This window comes from Acanthochromis polyacanthus, chromosome 12 (assembly GCF_021347895.1).
Source record: "Acanthochromis polyacanthus isolate Apoly-LR-REF ecotype Palm Island chromosome 12, KAUST_Apoly_ChrSc, whole genome shotgun sequence".
Classification (NCBI taxonomy): domain Eukaryota; kingdom Metazoa; phylum Chordata; class Actinopteri; family Pomacentridae; genus Acanthochromis; species Acanthochromis polyacanthus.
The window spans coordinates 4,292,216-4,306,125 of record NC_067124.1 but is presented as its reverse complement, the minus strand read 5'-3'; the positions used below and the strand labels follow the sequence as shown (position 1 = coordinate 4,306,125).

The window sequence follows — 13,910 nt, the reverse complement described above, 5'->3', positions numbered from 1 at the left end:
ATCCACTAGTGCTCTGGGATGGACCGGATGAACTGTCCCACAAATATGTTTTTGTCCATAGCTTACAAATCCTGATATAGTTATGACAGCATTTTACACAAATGTCTAACAGGATAAAATAATGTGGTAATGACATTAATACCTAAAAGGTCAAAGGTCAACTTCACTTTCACATCATAATGCTCCACATCTCTTTTCTTCTTCACATTAATCTCGGGGGCCTACCTTGCATCTCGTCAAATGACCAGCGAGCTCAATATTGTTCTCCTCAGACCAAAGAACCTTGTTTTATTTGACTTAAGAGTCTCTGTCATGCCTTCAGGAAAAATCAAGATATAATTTGAGTTTTTTTCAACAGTGACTTTCTCTTTGCCACATTTCCATAAAGCTTTTGACTGGTGAAGAACAGTGAACAGTTGTATGCACACTTGTTCCCACCTCAGCCGCTGAAGTTTGTAAATCCTTCAAAGAAGTCATAATTGTCGTGGTGGCCTCCCTCACTATTCTGTTTCTTGCACTTCATCACATGGTTTTAAAGGACAGCCAGCTCTAGGCAGATTTATGCATGTGCCATATTCCTGTCATGTCTTAATGATGGATTTAACTGTACTCCGAGATGTTCAGTCACTTGGAAACTCTTGTACCCATTCTCTGATTTATGCTTTGCAATAACCTTGTCACAGAGTTTGCTTGTGTAGTTATGACCTGTACTACTGATTAACCGGTGACTGGACCAGGCGTTTTTAAACTACAGTCCCTTGAAACACATTTGCTGCACTCAGATCATCTCCATTTTACCGACTGTGTGATTGCTTGGACCATTTGGCTGCACATGTGCTCAATTAGGTGAGTCACTTTAAAGGGAAGTGACTACTTATGTAGTCACGTTTTATATTTTTACTCCACTAAGAAACGCAGCGGAGTTTTGTGAGAATAGGTGCAACATTACTCAAAAATGGAATAACGGATTTGGATGAAATCTTCAGAGAAGGTCAGAAATGACACAAGGACCACGTGATTAGATTTTGCCAGTGATGCAGCTTATAGTCTGGATCTGTGGATTTTTAAAAGATTTCTGTGTCATTGTGAGATAGCAGCACAACGTCACTGTAACCATGGCAACAAGGAAACGCTACGTCAGCTGCCTGCTGATATCACATGATTGAAATCGCACTACAAATCCACCGCTGTGGACGTTTCAGGATTTATCTACTGGGAATCATACAATGGCTGAGCAGCCTTGGTGGAGTACTGAACTCTGAGTGCTTTTCTTCTTGATTATTTGACTACTTTTTAAAACATTTCTGCATTTTGATATAGAAAGTCCTTTAATTTTGTAAATTCTTCTCTAAAAAGACAAATTAATTCGACCATGATTCAGTGTTGAAAAGCAGATGAAGGAGAAAACTTTCAATACTGTTTAAAGACACTTAATACATTAATTTCAATTCCTATTGTCACTACCTAATATAAAATAAAGGAGTCTGGACAGATAAGGCTGTAAAGTGCAACTTCACTGATTGGCGAAGGCATGCAACTACAAGGCAGTTATTCTCTGTGTGGGATGCTACGTTTTTATATACAGTACACACTAACTTTGTTAGATTTAAGCACTGTTTATGAGTCTCTCTCAACTTTGCTTGTCAACATGCATCTCATTTTTTGTGTTAATATTTTTGCACACATGCCTTTAATTTGTGTGAATATCAGCTGTTGTGTACTGTTTAGCTGTGTGTGTGTGTTTGCGTGTTAACTTATGTCTGCATTTGTGATTGAAGTGCATATAGTGACTTTGATGCTGCCTCCTGTTGTCTCCTTAAAGCTGTGTGTTTCCAGTCTTCCTGTGTCAGGCCCCCACACACACCATCTGAAAGCAGCAGGGAGCAGGATCATCCTGCAGAGGCAGCCCTGTCTGTCCTTGGAAATGGATAGTACAGGTCATTAAAAGGGGACAGTGCCCTCACTTGGACTGCTCTTTGGCCATCTGCCATGATTTAGGATGCAGCGATGTGATTGTCATTGTGCACACTGTGAGGAGAATGGTTTGTCAAAGGGCTGTTATTGGAGACGATAAAGCAGAGTGGTAACTTCTGCGTTTGAAATCACCCTGTCCTGACCAGGTGATCAAAGACATCTAATTATCTAAAGAGATGTTCCAACTCAAAATTGATTGACTGATCTGTACTAAAAGATTCATACAACAATAAGCTGGAATTACTGCCTCGTGGTTGTATCCTTCTGTCAACATTTCCTTCTGTTCCTTAGTTATGACATTGAGCAATGGCCAGAAAAGTGTTTTTTGCAGAACATTATGACGTTTTGGTGTACGTCACCTTTGATCTTTGTATATAAATTGCCACTATTTCATTATTTTATCCTATTACATATTTGTGTGAAATTTAATTGCAGTTAGCGTATGAATGCTTGAGTTACGACCCCAGTGACCTCACAAAAACCACCAAAATCTAATCGGTTCATCTTTGAGATCAAGTGAATGTGTGTGCCACATTTCAAGAAATTTCCTCAAGATCTTCAAGAGATTGTGTTATCGACACCGCAACAGACATCCATGCAATCCAAAAACGGAATGCCTCTGACCACAGTTATTGCTAGTGTAGAGGCATAGTAGTGTTTGTGAAATCTTTTGCTCTGCTTGAGACATCATTTGTCAGATCTTCACCAGCTCTAGCCCCCAACTTCACCACTGCACTGCAGAATTTTAAGATCAAAAGGTGATTTCTAAAGAAGACTACAGTTGCTGTCAGAGTGCAATGACATATTGGCCTGAAGGAATTTATGCACACACCATGCAGGGAACTGAGTTAATTTACTTTATGTATGAATGTATTTAAGTTAAGCTCAGAGATCTTCACAGTATAAATGATTTTCTGTGTGCAATAGCAGGCTGCTACAGGTGTTGCCATGGTAATCTGTCTGAATGATCCCTGCGTTTTTTTTATTCAGTGCTTTAGTGTCCGCCTCCTGGGGGCGTTACAATGATCCTACATGTGGCTTGTGGTAAAATAGATTTACTTCAGTGCAGTAAAGCTTTCTGCTGTCTGTGTTATTTAGAGATCATAACTTATCTAGCTGATGTGTCTAATGACAATTGACTACGAATGATAAGTAGTTGTTTAGCAGTGCTGTGCTGCCCTAGACTTATTTATATTTAACCTGGAACACTGCTGGTAATGAAAGCTTAACACTGCTCAAAGCTGGATGTTACACCAAGTCCCCCATGCATGCGCCTTGTCAGCAAAATATTGAAGAGAAAAACTAGAGGGAAAAAAAAACTCACATTGGTTTCACATTGGACTTGTACAAATGGCCACCTGGATATATTCTCTATATATAGCACACACTGAAGCTATTAGCTACCAGTGAATAATGCACAGAGTTCATCCAGTCAAAAGGAGTATCATGCATCTAATATGTGTTTTATTAATTTATATTTCAGGCACAGGGATGGTCAGGCTGAGTATCACGCGATGCTCTGAACTCCTCACTAGATTCATACCATTTGGTTATAGTTTATTCAGATTTTACTGGACAGTATTGATTATTAGAAGAGACGGAATTGATTACCGATCCATTGATCATATTATTTAGTGATTTTTCAGGAATGCCATCATATATCTGACCTTTTCAGACTGCAATGTTTCTGCTCACTTTCATATTGAGTCCCTAAGTCTTTTAGTTTTGAAGTTGCAAACCTTGATCAGGGGCCATGGAGCAAGAAATTGAAGCTCTAACTCAGATATTAATTCAATGGATTACAATTTCAATATATAAAACCTTGATGTAGAAAAGAAAAAAATTCTCCTAAAAGGCCATCTCCACTTTGAAAAGATCTTTTAAAACCTCTTTTAGTACTGTCAGAGTGAGGGTTCGGGCATCGGGGATCCAAACTGCCTTTTTTGATCGACTGCTTCCATTCACAGAATGACTTGGAGTCCATTTTGAGCTTTACATACAGAAGCTCAGACATCTGTGTGAGGGGGATCAGGCTGTGGAAACATGGCATGAGGGGCATTCATTTGTTTAAATTACGTTTAGTAGCCATCAGATTTTCATGTCTGTGCTAGGGAAGTGAGATGCATATGGCTCCTCACATCTGTAATGCCAAGTATCCGTTCTAGTTACAAACATTCTTTGGACTGGGACAGGAATCTGAAATTCACCACCGTCTCCCACTAAGTAGAGTTTTACAGTTGAAAATTGTTAAAGAATAGAGCATTGTTCTACAAATTTATCTCCATTTGTTTGGCAGTTAGTTAATGTCATGTCCTTTTTTTTTGACTAAAGAAAGGCCAGTTGGAAAGTCTGCACACTAAAAGAGCTTCCCTGTGTTTTAACAAGACCCAGTCCCATGGGTGAGACAAAGTTTTTCTTCATCTGACATCCACGCTGGAAAAGGTTTTAAGAGCCCATCGTCTAGAGAGTTAAGTGTGGGTGGTGAGGGTTTCGTCTGTCCGCTGGCTGGCTGAAAGCTTTAGGATATTGTCGATTTTCTGGCACTGTAATTGTAAGAGGAAAGAGAGGCATTCTGTCGAACTAGGCAGAAATCAGAGCACCAGCAACGCAATGCATTGCACGTTTATGTTGTGTGTGCAGGCACTCTTCCTCGCTCCTTTTTTTTTTTTTTTTTTCCATCAAATGGCTTAGCCTCAAGAGTGAGCATAAAAACCTGTGCACGTACCTTCAGTCTAGCACTCACTCCTAAGGGGGCTGAGCAAGCCATATGCTGCAATCCTTCCGTCATATTTCTGTTTTTCATGGAGGGACAGTTTGTATTGAGCACTTGAATACTTGTGGAAAAGCTCAGGGGGCAAATAGACTAACTGCTGTGTATCAGCACAGTCTCACTTTGAAGGCTAGGGGCTGGATGCAGGATTTGTACAAAAGCAGCACTCTGTCTACCAGGCCTGTCTAATTATAGACAAGGCTCCTCTTGAATTGTTTCTGTCTCTGTGGCTGTAGACAACATGCAGACAGAAGGCAGGCAGAAGAATGAGAAGGTAGAGGATAGAAAGGTAAAAAGGAGAATGAATGAAATGGGGGTGGATAGAGTCGCCCAAGAGATAAAATTGCGATGAAACCTTGTGTGTGTTATGGTTTTAGCTGAAGTCGCAGTAATGTCCGATAAGTTGTAGAAAAGTATCTCAGTTGAACCAGCTTTCAATTATCAGTGATTGTTTTTCAGCAGATCAGTGTACAGTCATCTCTGGCCATGTTGCGGTTCAGTTTTTGCATTTTCACTGTATCATTGACTTTAATTGTATATTTATGTTTTTACATAATATTTTTTTTTGCAGTAAGAAGCATTTTCTAAAATATAAAAATATGAGATAATAATTAAAACATATTGAAAGAATATTAAAATAAAATGCGTAGCGTTCAGCACTGGTTGCTGATTGGCTCAGTGACCGTAGCATCAGTCTCCTCCATCTCCTGTGTATAGCAGTGTTCAGCATCTCACCTTGTCCGCTTCACACTGGTGTCTGATTGCTGCGCATATTGTTGCGCTGTGTTTTGTAAGGTTTAGAAGAGTGTGGGGAGGGTTTATAAAGCCTTAAAATATATATAAATGTAAGGTCGCTACTTCACGGATTTTTGCTTATCGCAGCCGGTTCTGGAACCTAACTCCAGCATAGATCATTCAGGGACCACTGTATTTCTGTTTCCTAGTCACTAAGACAACCTTTGTGTATTTAAGATGTCACTACATTGTAAGCCTTTCAGTCAGATGCACTGTAAGCCCCTTTGTAACAACATCCTATACTGATGGCGCCTCACAAACCAAACTGTGATTGGCCTTGATTTTTGAGTTCGTATGACAGTGCTTGTGAGAAACTTTATTTTCTTTGTTCTTTTTACTCCATTTAAATCCTGAACTAAACCTAGTCACCTTGTTCTGTTGAACGTTTGGTTCTGTGTTCCTTTAGATGCTTGATTCAGCACACTTGCCTGCAAGATTTATTTTTTTTGCCCCCCCAAAAAATGGAATACAAGTTTAAGTGTAGTCGAATAAGCTGCCACATGCTGATGGAAGTCTTAATGCCACTATTGCATTTTCCTGTTTTACTAGAGCTACAAAGATTAATCGCTTAGTTGTCAACCATTAAATGAATTGTTACTTACTTTGACACTTGATAAATGGCTTTGAGTAATTTTCTTTTCCAGCTGGTTGAAATGGAATATTTTCTGGTTTTCTTTACCTTTAGGTCATGGACAAAAAATGACATCTGAGCGCAAAACTTGTGGCTTTTAGAAACACTGATCAACATTTCACTATAGCACAACAGATTTACTAACAGTAAGAGCGATCTGTTGACACCACATCAACAGTACCTGCAGCTGGTAGCAGCTTGCTAGCTTTGGTACTGAAGTTGGCAGAGATTTGAAGGGCACCTTTGTTTCTCCTCTCTTTCATACTGTTACAGCTTAAACCCCAGTTGTTCAGTTTGTCATAGAAGTTGTTCTGCAGTTCTTCATGTTAATATTATTTCATTAGTTTACCTGTGTGGTATTCCAGCTTTCAAAATCATATTCATGCTGTGACTTTGTTGTGGCATAGTTCCAACTTTGTTAAAAGTTTAGGATTGTTTGATGTTGATAGGGCTCAGCCTCCATAGCAACAAAAATAGTAACTGACCAATCATTACATGTTTTTTTTTTTTGTCAAACATTTCCATTGCTGTGTATTAAATAGTGTACACTCTAAAAGTCTCTGCTCATAATCCTTGACCATGCCCTTCAATTTATCCTGTAAGAAGAATGCGTTTCAGTTTCTTTGTTCAGGGCTGGAGGCACGCTAAAATGATCATTTTAAATTGTGGTCAGCGTTTTGTGTCCATACATCTGAAACATGTTGAGAACATTCATGGTGTAAATGCTTTAAGCCAATGGGTTGTAAAGCATTTGATTCTCAACTGCAAAACACAAGTGCCATCTTAATACTGGCAAAAAATGGTAAACCAGTTCTCTGCTTCTCTGCCTGTAGTTTGGCTTTTTAGTTGTATCAGTGAAATTTAAAGTGACTGTCACACGTGCAGATTAATATGCTTGGAGGAAAAAGTGTATAAACTGTTGCTTCTTGGCTTTGGGGCATTTGTTGTTGACGAGACCGAGATTTTAATTGGACCTCTTGTGTTGTGAAAAAGGAGAAATGGATTGATACTGGCAAAGATCAAGAGAAGTTTTTTGTACTGTAAAGCTGCATGCCATGTGTGGGTGGTAGTTACTGTATGAACACTAAAAACACTCAGAAGGAAGCCCTCTGTTTCAGCTCGGTGCTGATATGTCTGATGTGCCAGAGGAGACCCCAGCACCTGTTTTTTTTTTTATACATGTTGCCCACGTTGTTGCATCTCAGTTACTTTCAGTAAATTCATTTGTTTGCACTTGGTACATTTGAACTGATACTAAATCACACAATTCTTCTCACATAGTAATGTGAGCTGGTTTCTTTTTCCACTTTTCATCCACTTTGAACTGGACAAAGATCCTCCTTTTCAGGAAGACTTGGTCTGGTTGTTTGAGTTCAAAGGATGACTTTCACTGACTTAACAACAAAATGGGCTTGTTTGAATTGAATCAAAGAGAAGGTTAAATGTAATCATAAAATGTTTAATTTCCATAAGAAAACAGACAGACCCTCAGAGAGCGCACTCCTCCTCCAAGACAAATATCAGCTCACATCACGATTTTAAAGAAGGCTATCCAGATCTGCACCTTTGTCTTTGCTTCACCTCTCCAAAAAGTTTCATGACATTCAACCTGGTAGTCTTTGCATAAAAAGACACTGAAAACATACCAAAGTCACAGCTTTTCCTAGGTGGAGGAATAAATTAATCATGTAATGTAATTATTGTATTTTAAAAGTTGGTTGGTTTGGTTGAAGCTGATTGAATGTTTTGTTGAAGCACAGAGTCAGAGTGAAGCTTGTCATCTCCTCTGAAGCTCTTCATGTCCTCTGTAGCTGTTCTGTTCAGTTATTTAGATGTACCTTGTCTAACGGCACTCCCTTCTCTGTCTGGTTGAATCTTGCAGGTTCAACTACAGGTCAACTCACCATCTCACCACCAAAGGCTTCTATGAGTTCCTGAACTGGTTTGATGAAAGAGCCTGGTACCCTCTGGGTAGGATAGTAGGGGGCACAGTAAGTATTTCATAGACTGTTTGGGGGGAGAATTCAGGAGGCATTGTGTGTACTTTCTGTCTGCTTTAGCTCCAGCCTTTCTTTGTCCTTATTTCTCAAGTGTCACTTTACTGTGATAAGTCTTCCATCATCATCAACTCACTTTCAGCTGCACAATCTTAGACACACATGCATACTAGTAAGTATGGATGGTTAGTTAAACAGCTCCAATGGGAAGCAGGGAGATAGCAGGAGCAGTCATACAGCACACAGAGTAGATCTGTCTTCATAACAGCTAAAGGACAGACAGACAGACGGGGGTCACTTTTAACACGTCATTACACTGCAACTCATCTTTGAGAGCTTATCTCCTCCTCTGTGTGATTTCTCTTTCTTGGTTGTAGGCTAAGCTGTTCCCTAGAGAGCACTTCACATTATCAGATAAACAACAGCTTATGTATGTTGCATTTGCATCATATGATGCTAGAAACAAGGAAAGTTTGTTCAGTTGAGTGTGTTAAACAAATTCTCTGGTGAACAAATTATGCTATTGTACTCGTGTGTATTCAAACACTGCTTCATAAATGTCTTTGTCTCTGTGTTCATATGATAGAGGTGTTAAGTTAACAGAGGCAAACCATAGGGGGTGTTTAGGTCTGAGCTGGTAGTGTTATCTGGAAGAGTTTAAACAGAATTTAGAATCGCCAAGGGGTCATTTTTACCTCTCCTAGAAAACCACGGTGTAAGACGCATCGACACTCGCTCAGTGTGGCTGACTGAATGCTGAAAAACCAGGCTTGTGACTGACTGCACAGGGCAGAGGGGTAAACCTGTAGCTGAACTGAGCAGGAACCCAATCCAAGCAGGTCCTGTTCAGAAAGTGCTTGTAGGGTTAGTGAGTAGAGGAGATGAAGCTCTTGATACGGGGGCCAGAGCAGAGCAGAATTTTGATCTGTCATGTGGCAGAGCGGAGTTTGGAATGTAGATGGATCTGCTCTGACCCTGATAAACATGCCTCTTAAAATGCTCACTATTTGACATATTCCATCTGTAGGCTTATAAAATGCCTAAAGTAATCATAAAATGAATGAGGCCTCTGTTTCCATATTACTTCATAGTCTAACTAAAACAACAGGTTGTTATCTAAAATTAATTTCCTAACAGTTGTGTAATGTTCTTCTGTGACATGTAATGAAATAATTTGAAAGTGTTAATCTTTTTGTTGTTTGTGTAGCCTAAAATGTATTTGACTATGATCTGTATTTAGACAGCATAACGCAATTATAAAATTAACACATCCCACAAACAAAAGTCTAAATTATTTTAGCAAGTCTTACACATTGTCACAAACTGGATACCAATGCTTAAGTGCTTCATAAAATGATGTTTTTGTGATTGTTGACGCTGTTTTAGCAAGGAGTAAAAATGATCCGTCTGTGGTTCTAGAGGGTGTTAGAATGCTGGCGGTTCTAGTGGCAGTAATATGTAAGTTGAACTGTATTCTTAGAGGGCATTCTTCCACCAAGGCCAATGCCCTGCCTTGCAGTTTTATAGAATGATCCAGGTCTCCACCAAAATTAAATTATTCTTCTTCCAGTGTTCCACCTCACCAACAAGTCATCCTTTTAGTTTTTGTGTCATCCTGCTAACAAATAAATGTCACTAAAAAAATACACCGATCACCTGCAACATCATGACCACTGACAGATGAAATGAATAACATTGATCATATTGGTATTATGAGGCGTTTTGCTGGAAAAACTTGGATTTTGCCATCCATGTTGATGAGACTTAGACACCCAAATAAACGTCCCAGAACAGGAATACTCCTTCATGCAAATACCAATTTTGAATGTCACAGGAAAATGCACCCTTCCACATCACAAAAACATCAGTTAGGAACGTCTTGGGGAACATGACAGTCGCCCAAGATGTTGATTTGACCTCCAGACTTCCAAGTCTCCATTCTGATAAAGCATCAACAGGACGTAGTGACATAAGTTGGATTCACAGAGGCTCTGTTGCACAACCCAGAGTACCCAAAGGATCCTCTGCCAATGCCTCGTGGTCCAGGCCTAATGGTTCAGAGAATTTTTGATGATACAAGGGGGAGCAGCAGGATATTAGGCAGGTGGTCATAATGCTATGCCTGATCGGTGTACATTAAGCATGTAACTACTACCACTCCCAGTTGCTGTAAGTCTTAATTTTGACTGTCTTCCTCTGTTTGCTTATACTCTAAAGACATCCTAAATGTGAAGAAACATCTGTATATAAGTATGCTCAGTTTTTTTCCTTTGCAAGTAACGGGCTACTTGACTGTTTTGTGTTGGAAATACAGCACCATTAGCTGTCACTGGCAATTTGGTAATATAATGACACAGGATGGTAAAAGCCCTTTCTCTGTCCACTAGCTCTGAGTTAGCAACACGCTTGTAGCCTAATTTTTCCCTCTCCTGTTAAATTGCTCATTCAAGCTGTTAATGATGGCATTTTTCAGTCACAGATCGAAAAGATGCCTAAAGCAGCATTTTCATTTACTGAGAGTTCTTGTCAATATTGGTGTTCTTCTCATCACATCAGATATGTATTGCATGGGGAAAGAGGAGCAGTTTACTTTTTTTGGCAATTCCAACTTGACATTTTGAATGTATTGGAAAAAAAAATTGTGTTGCCTGTCTGAATAGAGTTTAAATTCTTTCTAACATCCACCTCCGTTTCCCTTTTCCTTCCAGGTTTACCCAGGCCTTATGGTCACAGCGGGCCTTATCCACTATGTGCTCAACCTGCTGCACATTACTGTCCACATCCGAGATGTGTGTGTGTTCCTTGCCCCAGTGTTCAGCGGCCTGACCTCCATCTCTACGTTTCTGTTGACAAGGGAGCTGTGGAACCAGGGCGCTGGGCTGCTGGCGGCCTGCTTCATTGCCATCGTCCCCGGCTACATCTCTCGCTCCGTGGCTGGTTCTTTTGACAACGAAGGCATTGCTATCTTTGCCCTGCAGTTCACCTATTACCTTTGGGTATACCCATACATGCTTTATTTATCTTGCCATAGTCTCGTCCCTCCATTGTGCATCTGTGGAATTTATAACCATTCTTACCACATCTTTTCCTACAATAACTTTAAGTTTCATCCATCAATGTTTTTATATTTACAGTTAATCAAAAGGCACAAGTTGACATGAGAAAACACACCCAACTTGGCATTGTTGAGTCTTATGACCACCAGGCTAAATTACCATTTGTCTCGATTCATTATTTGCATTGTAAGGGTTTTCTGCTGAAGACTGGGTGTTTTTGCCCATTAACAAATCTGTCCCTTCAAAGTCAGTAGCTGCACTAGTGGATGCTTGAAGCAATTAACTAATAAAAGTGCCAGTTTTAGAATCGGTGCTGTTATTTGACTGACAACAACTTTACTGTTGTAGCTGCATTGATCTAATTCACGCTAGTTGCCACATTAGCTGCATTTTCTGTGGCACCAGCACAAGAAGATCAAAAATCTCTTTTCTTGCCCTGCCTACAAAGCTGTGATTGGTGTGGTTGTTTTTTTCCAAACAGGGAGTAGCTTTTAATGGGCCACACTAAACCCGTATGATGATGTAGATATTCAGAAGTCTGGACCCTCAGAAGCAGTGCTTTATTAACATCTGAGTATTTTCTCACATGAACTTCACCTTAGAAAGCTCTAATATACTCAGTGTTATCTATATAAATGCCAAATAGTGAACATTGTGGAGCATTTAGCAACTAAAAATGTAGCTCTGCATCTGGTGGGTGTCGAATTGATGTAGACTTTACCCTTAAAGCTAAACATGTATCTGCTTATACACAGTCATTGGTTCCCAGTGATTTAGCCATGTGCACATATGGGCTAATGTTAATTATAGTGAACATGGTCATTGATGACATGAACAGCATACCGTTGAGCTTTAAAGAAGGAATCCAAGTTACGAAGCCCTGGAGTCACTGCAGTGGGATTGAAAAATGGAAGTGCAGGTTAGTTTTACCAGATCTGATTTCTGTTCCCTCTTCCCTTAATCAGGTCCTAAATAATTGCCCCATGAATAAATCACCCATATACATACACCCACAATGCAAACTGAATTACAGAATAACTTAAATAACAACACTTCACCCTCACATTTGCAGAGTAGCTGTCCTTCTCTTTCACTCATCCTCAACTTTCAGTCTTTCTCTCGTCTTCTTTCCACTCACCACATGAGCTCGTTTGCTCAGCTCATCCATCCAGCCATCCATCCAATTGCAGCCACTCCCACCTGAGCCTTCGTTAAGTCAGGCCTCGTTAGCCTTGTTAAGCCCTCGTTAGCAGCTGCCGTGCTCTACGCTTGGGAAGGTAAAGATGTGTAGGACACGGTGTTCTCCTTTGTGTAGGTCATTAAAGAAGGAAACATGATGAATAATTCAGATAGTCATATTGGGCAAGCAACAACTAAATGGAGTCTTCAAGGAAAAATCAGTGTACAGAGGAGCTTAGCTTAATGGAAGCCGATGACGTTTAAATGGCTTTGTGTGCGTGTTTAATGTTCTTCTTTGTAAACTGCAGGTGAAGTCAGTGAAGACGGGATCTGTCTTCTGGGCCATCGGATGCTGCCTTTCCTACTTCTACATGGTGAGAACATACACAAAAATGGTTTCTGTCATACTTGTGAGAACACTTGTGTTGTAATCAGATTATATCATCAAACAGCAGAACATGTTTGTCCTGACTAGCAAAAGAACTGGCCACATTTTGTCAGTTTACAGAGGTTTCCTGTTCCGATAGAAGTCACCAGGAAGTTTGATCCAGATTCGTTCATTTCTTCAATAATTGTCACCATGTTATAGAAAAAGCATCATTAATTAATATTGTGGGTTTATATATTTTACTGTTTATTTATTTGGTTATACCAGAGATGTGCACTGTTTGTTTACTCTGTATCTATATACATGAAAATAGGTCCTATTTTGCCCACATGTAAGTAACAACAGGTGAAGTTGGACAGAAAACGTACAGTCCTGTTTTCAGCATCATTTCAGCATGTGCAGTACTGCACTGTTTAAAGCAATATGATTGCATGTGGCTGACTAGGATGTGTCATGCAGCTAGGCTACAAAGTCAGATTCTTCAAATCCATGTCATTGCCTCCCTATTTTTAATTACAGCCTAATGCAAGTGGTTATTTGGTTAATCATTTTAATATTGGATCCTACATTGTATCAATACACAAAGGCTGCACATTAATAGGCAATGCTTTTTTTGTAATTACGTTCCCATACTCTCCTCAGATGGCCTTTCTCCTTGTTGAAAGTAACATTAAGTTTACTGAGTTACTCTTAAAGATCCACTGAGAGTATTTGGTGTCCAAGGTTCATTTTTAAAGCAATTTCTAACAGTGATTCTGAGCCTTGATAAATTCAGGCCCTGAGCCATAAACCAGAGAGAGAACAACTTGTAGATTGCACAGTCACTTTGAAACACTGAAGTCGCCAAAAAAATGACTGCTGTGAAACTCAGATCCTTTGCAGATAGGAATGACATTGAGCAGCTATGACGTCCATCAAACGTTGTTGTACTCGAACCAGCAGGAGCCATTTTCACCAGACAAAGACAAGAATGAGATCTTTTGGGAAACCCTTTGCCTCACCTATCTATCACTGAGCCAGGCTGTGATGAATCCTCCTCGATGCTGTAAACTATGATGCCTGTTCTCTGGCAGCCGCTCACCGCCTGGCAGCTACGTGACACTCAGAGAGAAATCAGCAC

General features: G+C 39.9%; 1 protein-coding gene across 1 annotated transcript in view; it reads left to right on the top strand.

The window, feature by feature from the left end:
* Positions 1–13,910, top strand: part of LOC110966517 (dolichyl-diphosphooligosaccharide--protein glycosyltransferase subunit STT3B-like) — a 75,611-nt gene that overhangs the window by 34,904 nt on the left and 26,797 nt on the right. The window contains 3 exon segments of the mRNA XM_051956414.1: positions 8,053–8,161; positions 10,876–11,163; positions 12,711–12,776. Of these exon segments, the coding sequence (XP_051812374.1) occupies positions 8,053–8,161; positions 10,876–11,163; positions 12,711–12,776 (463 nt within the window).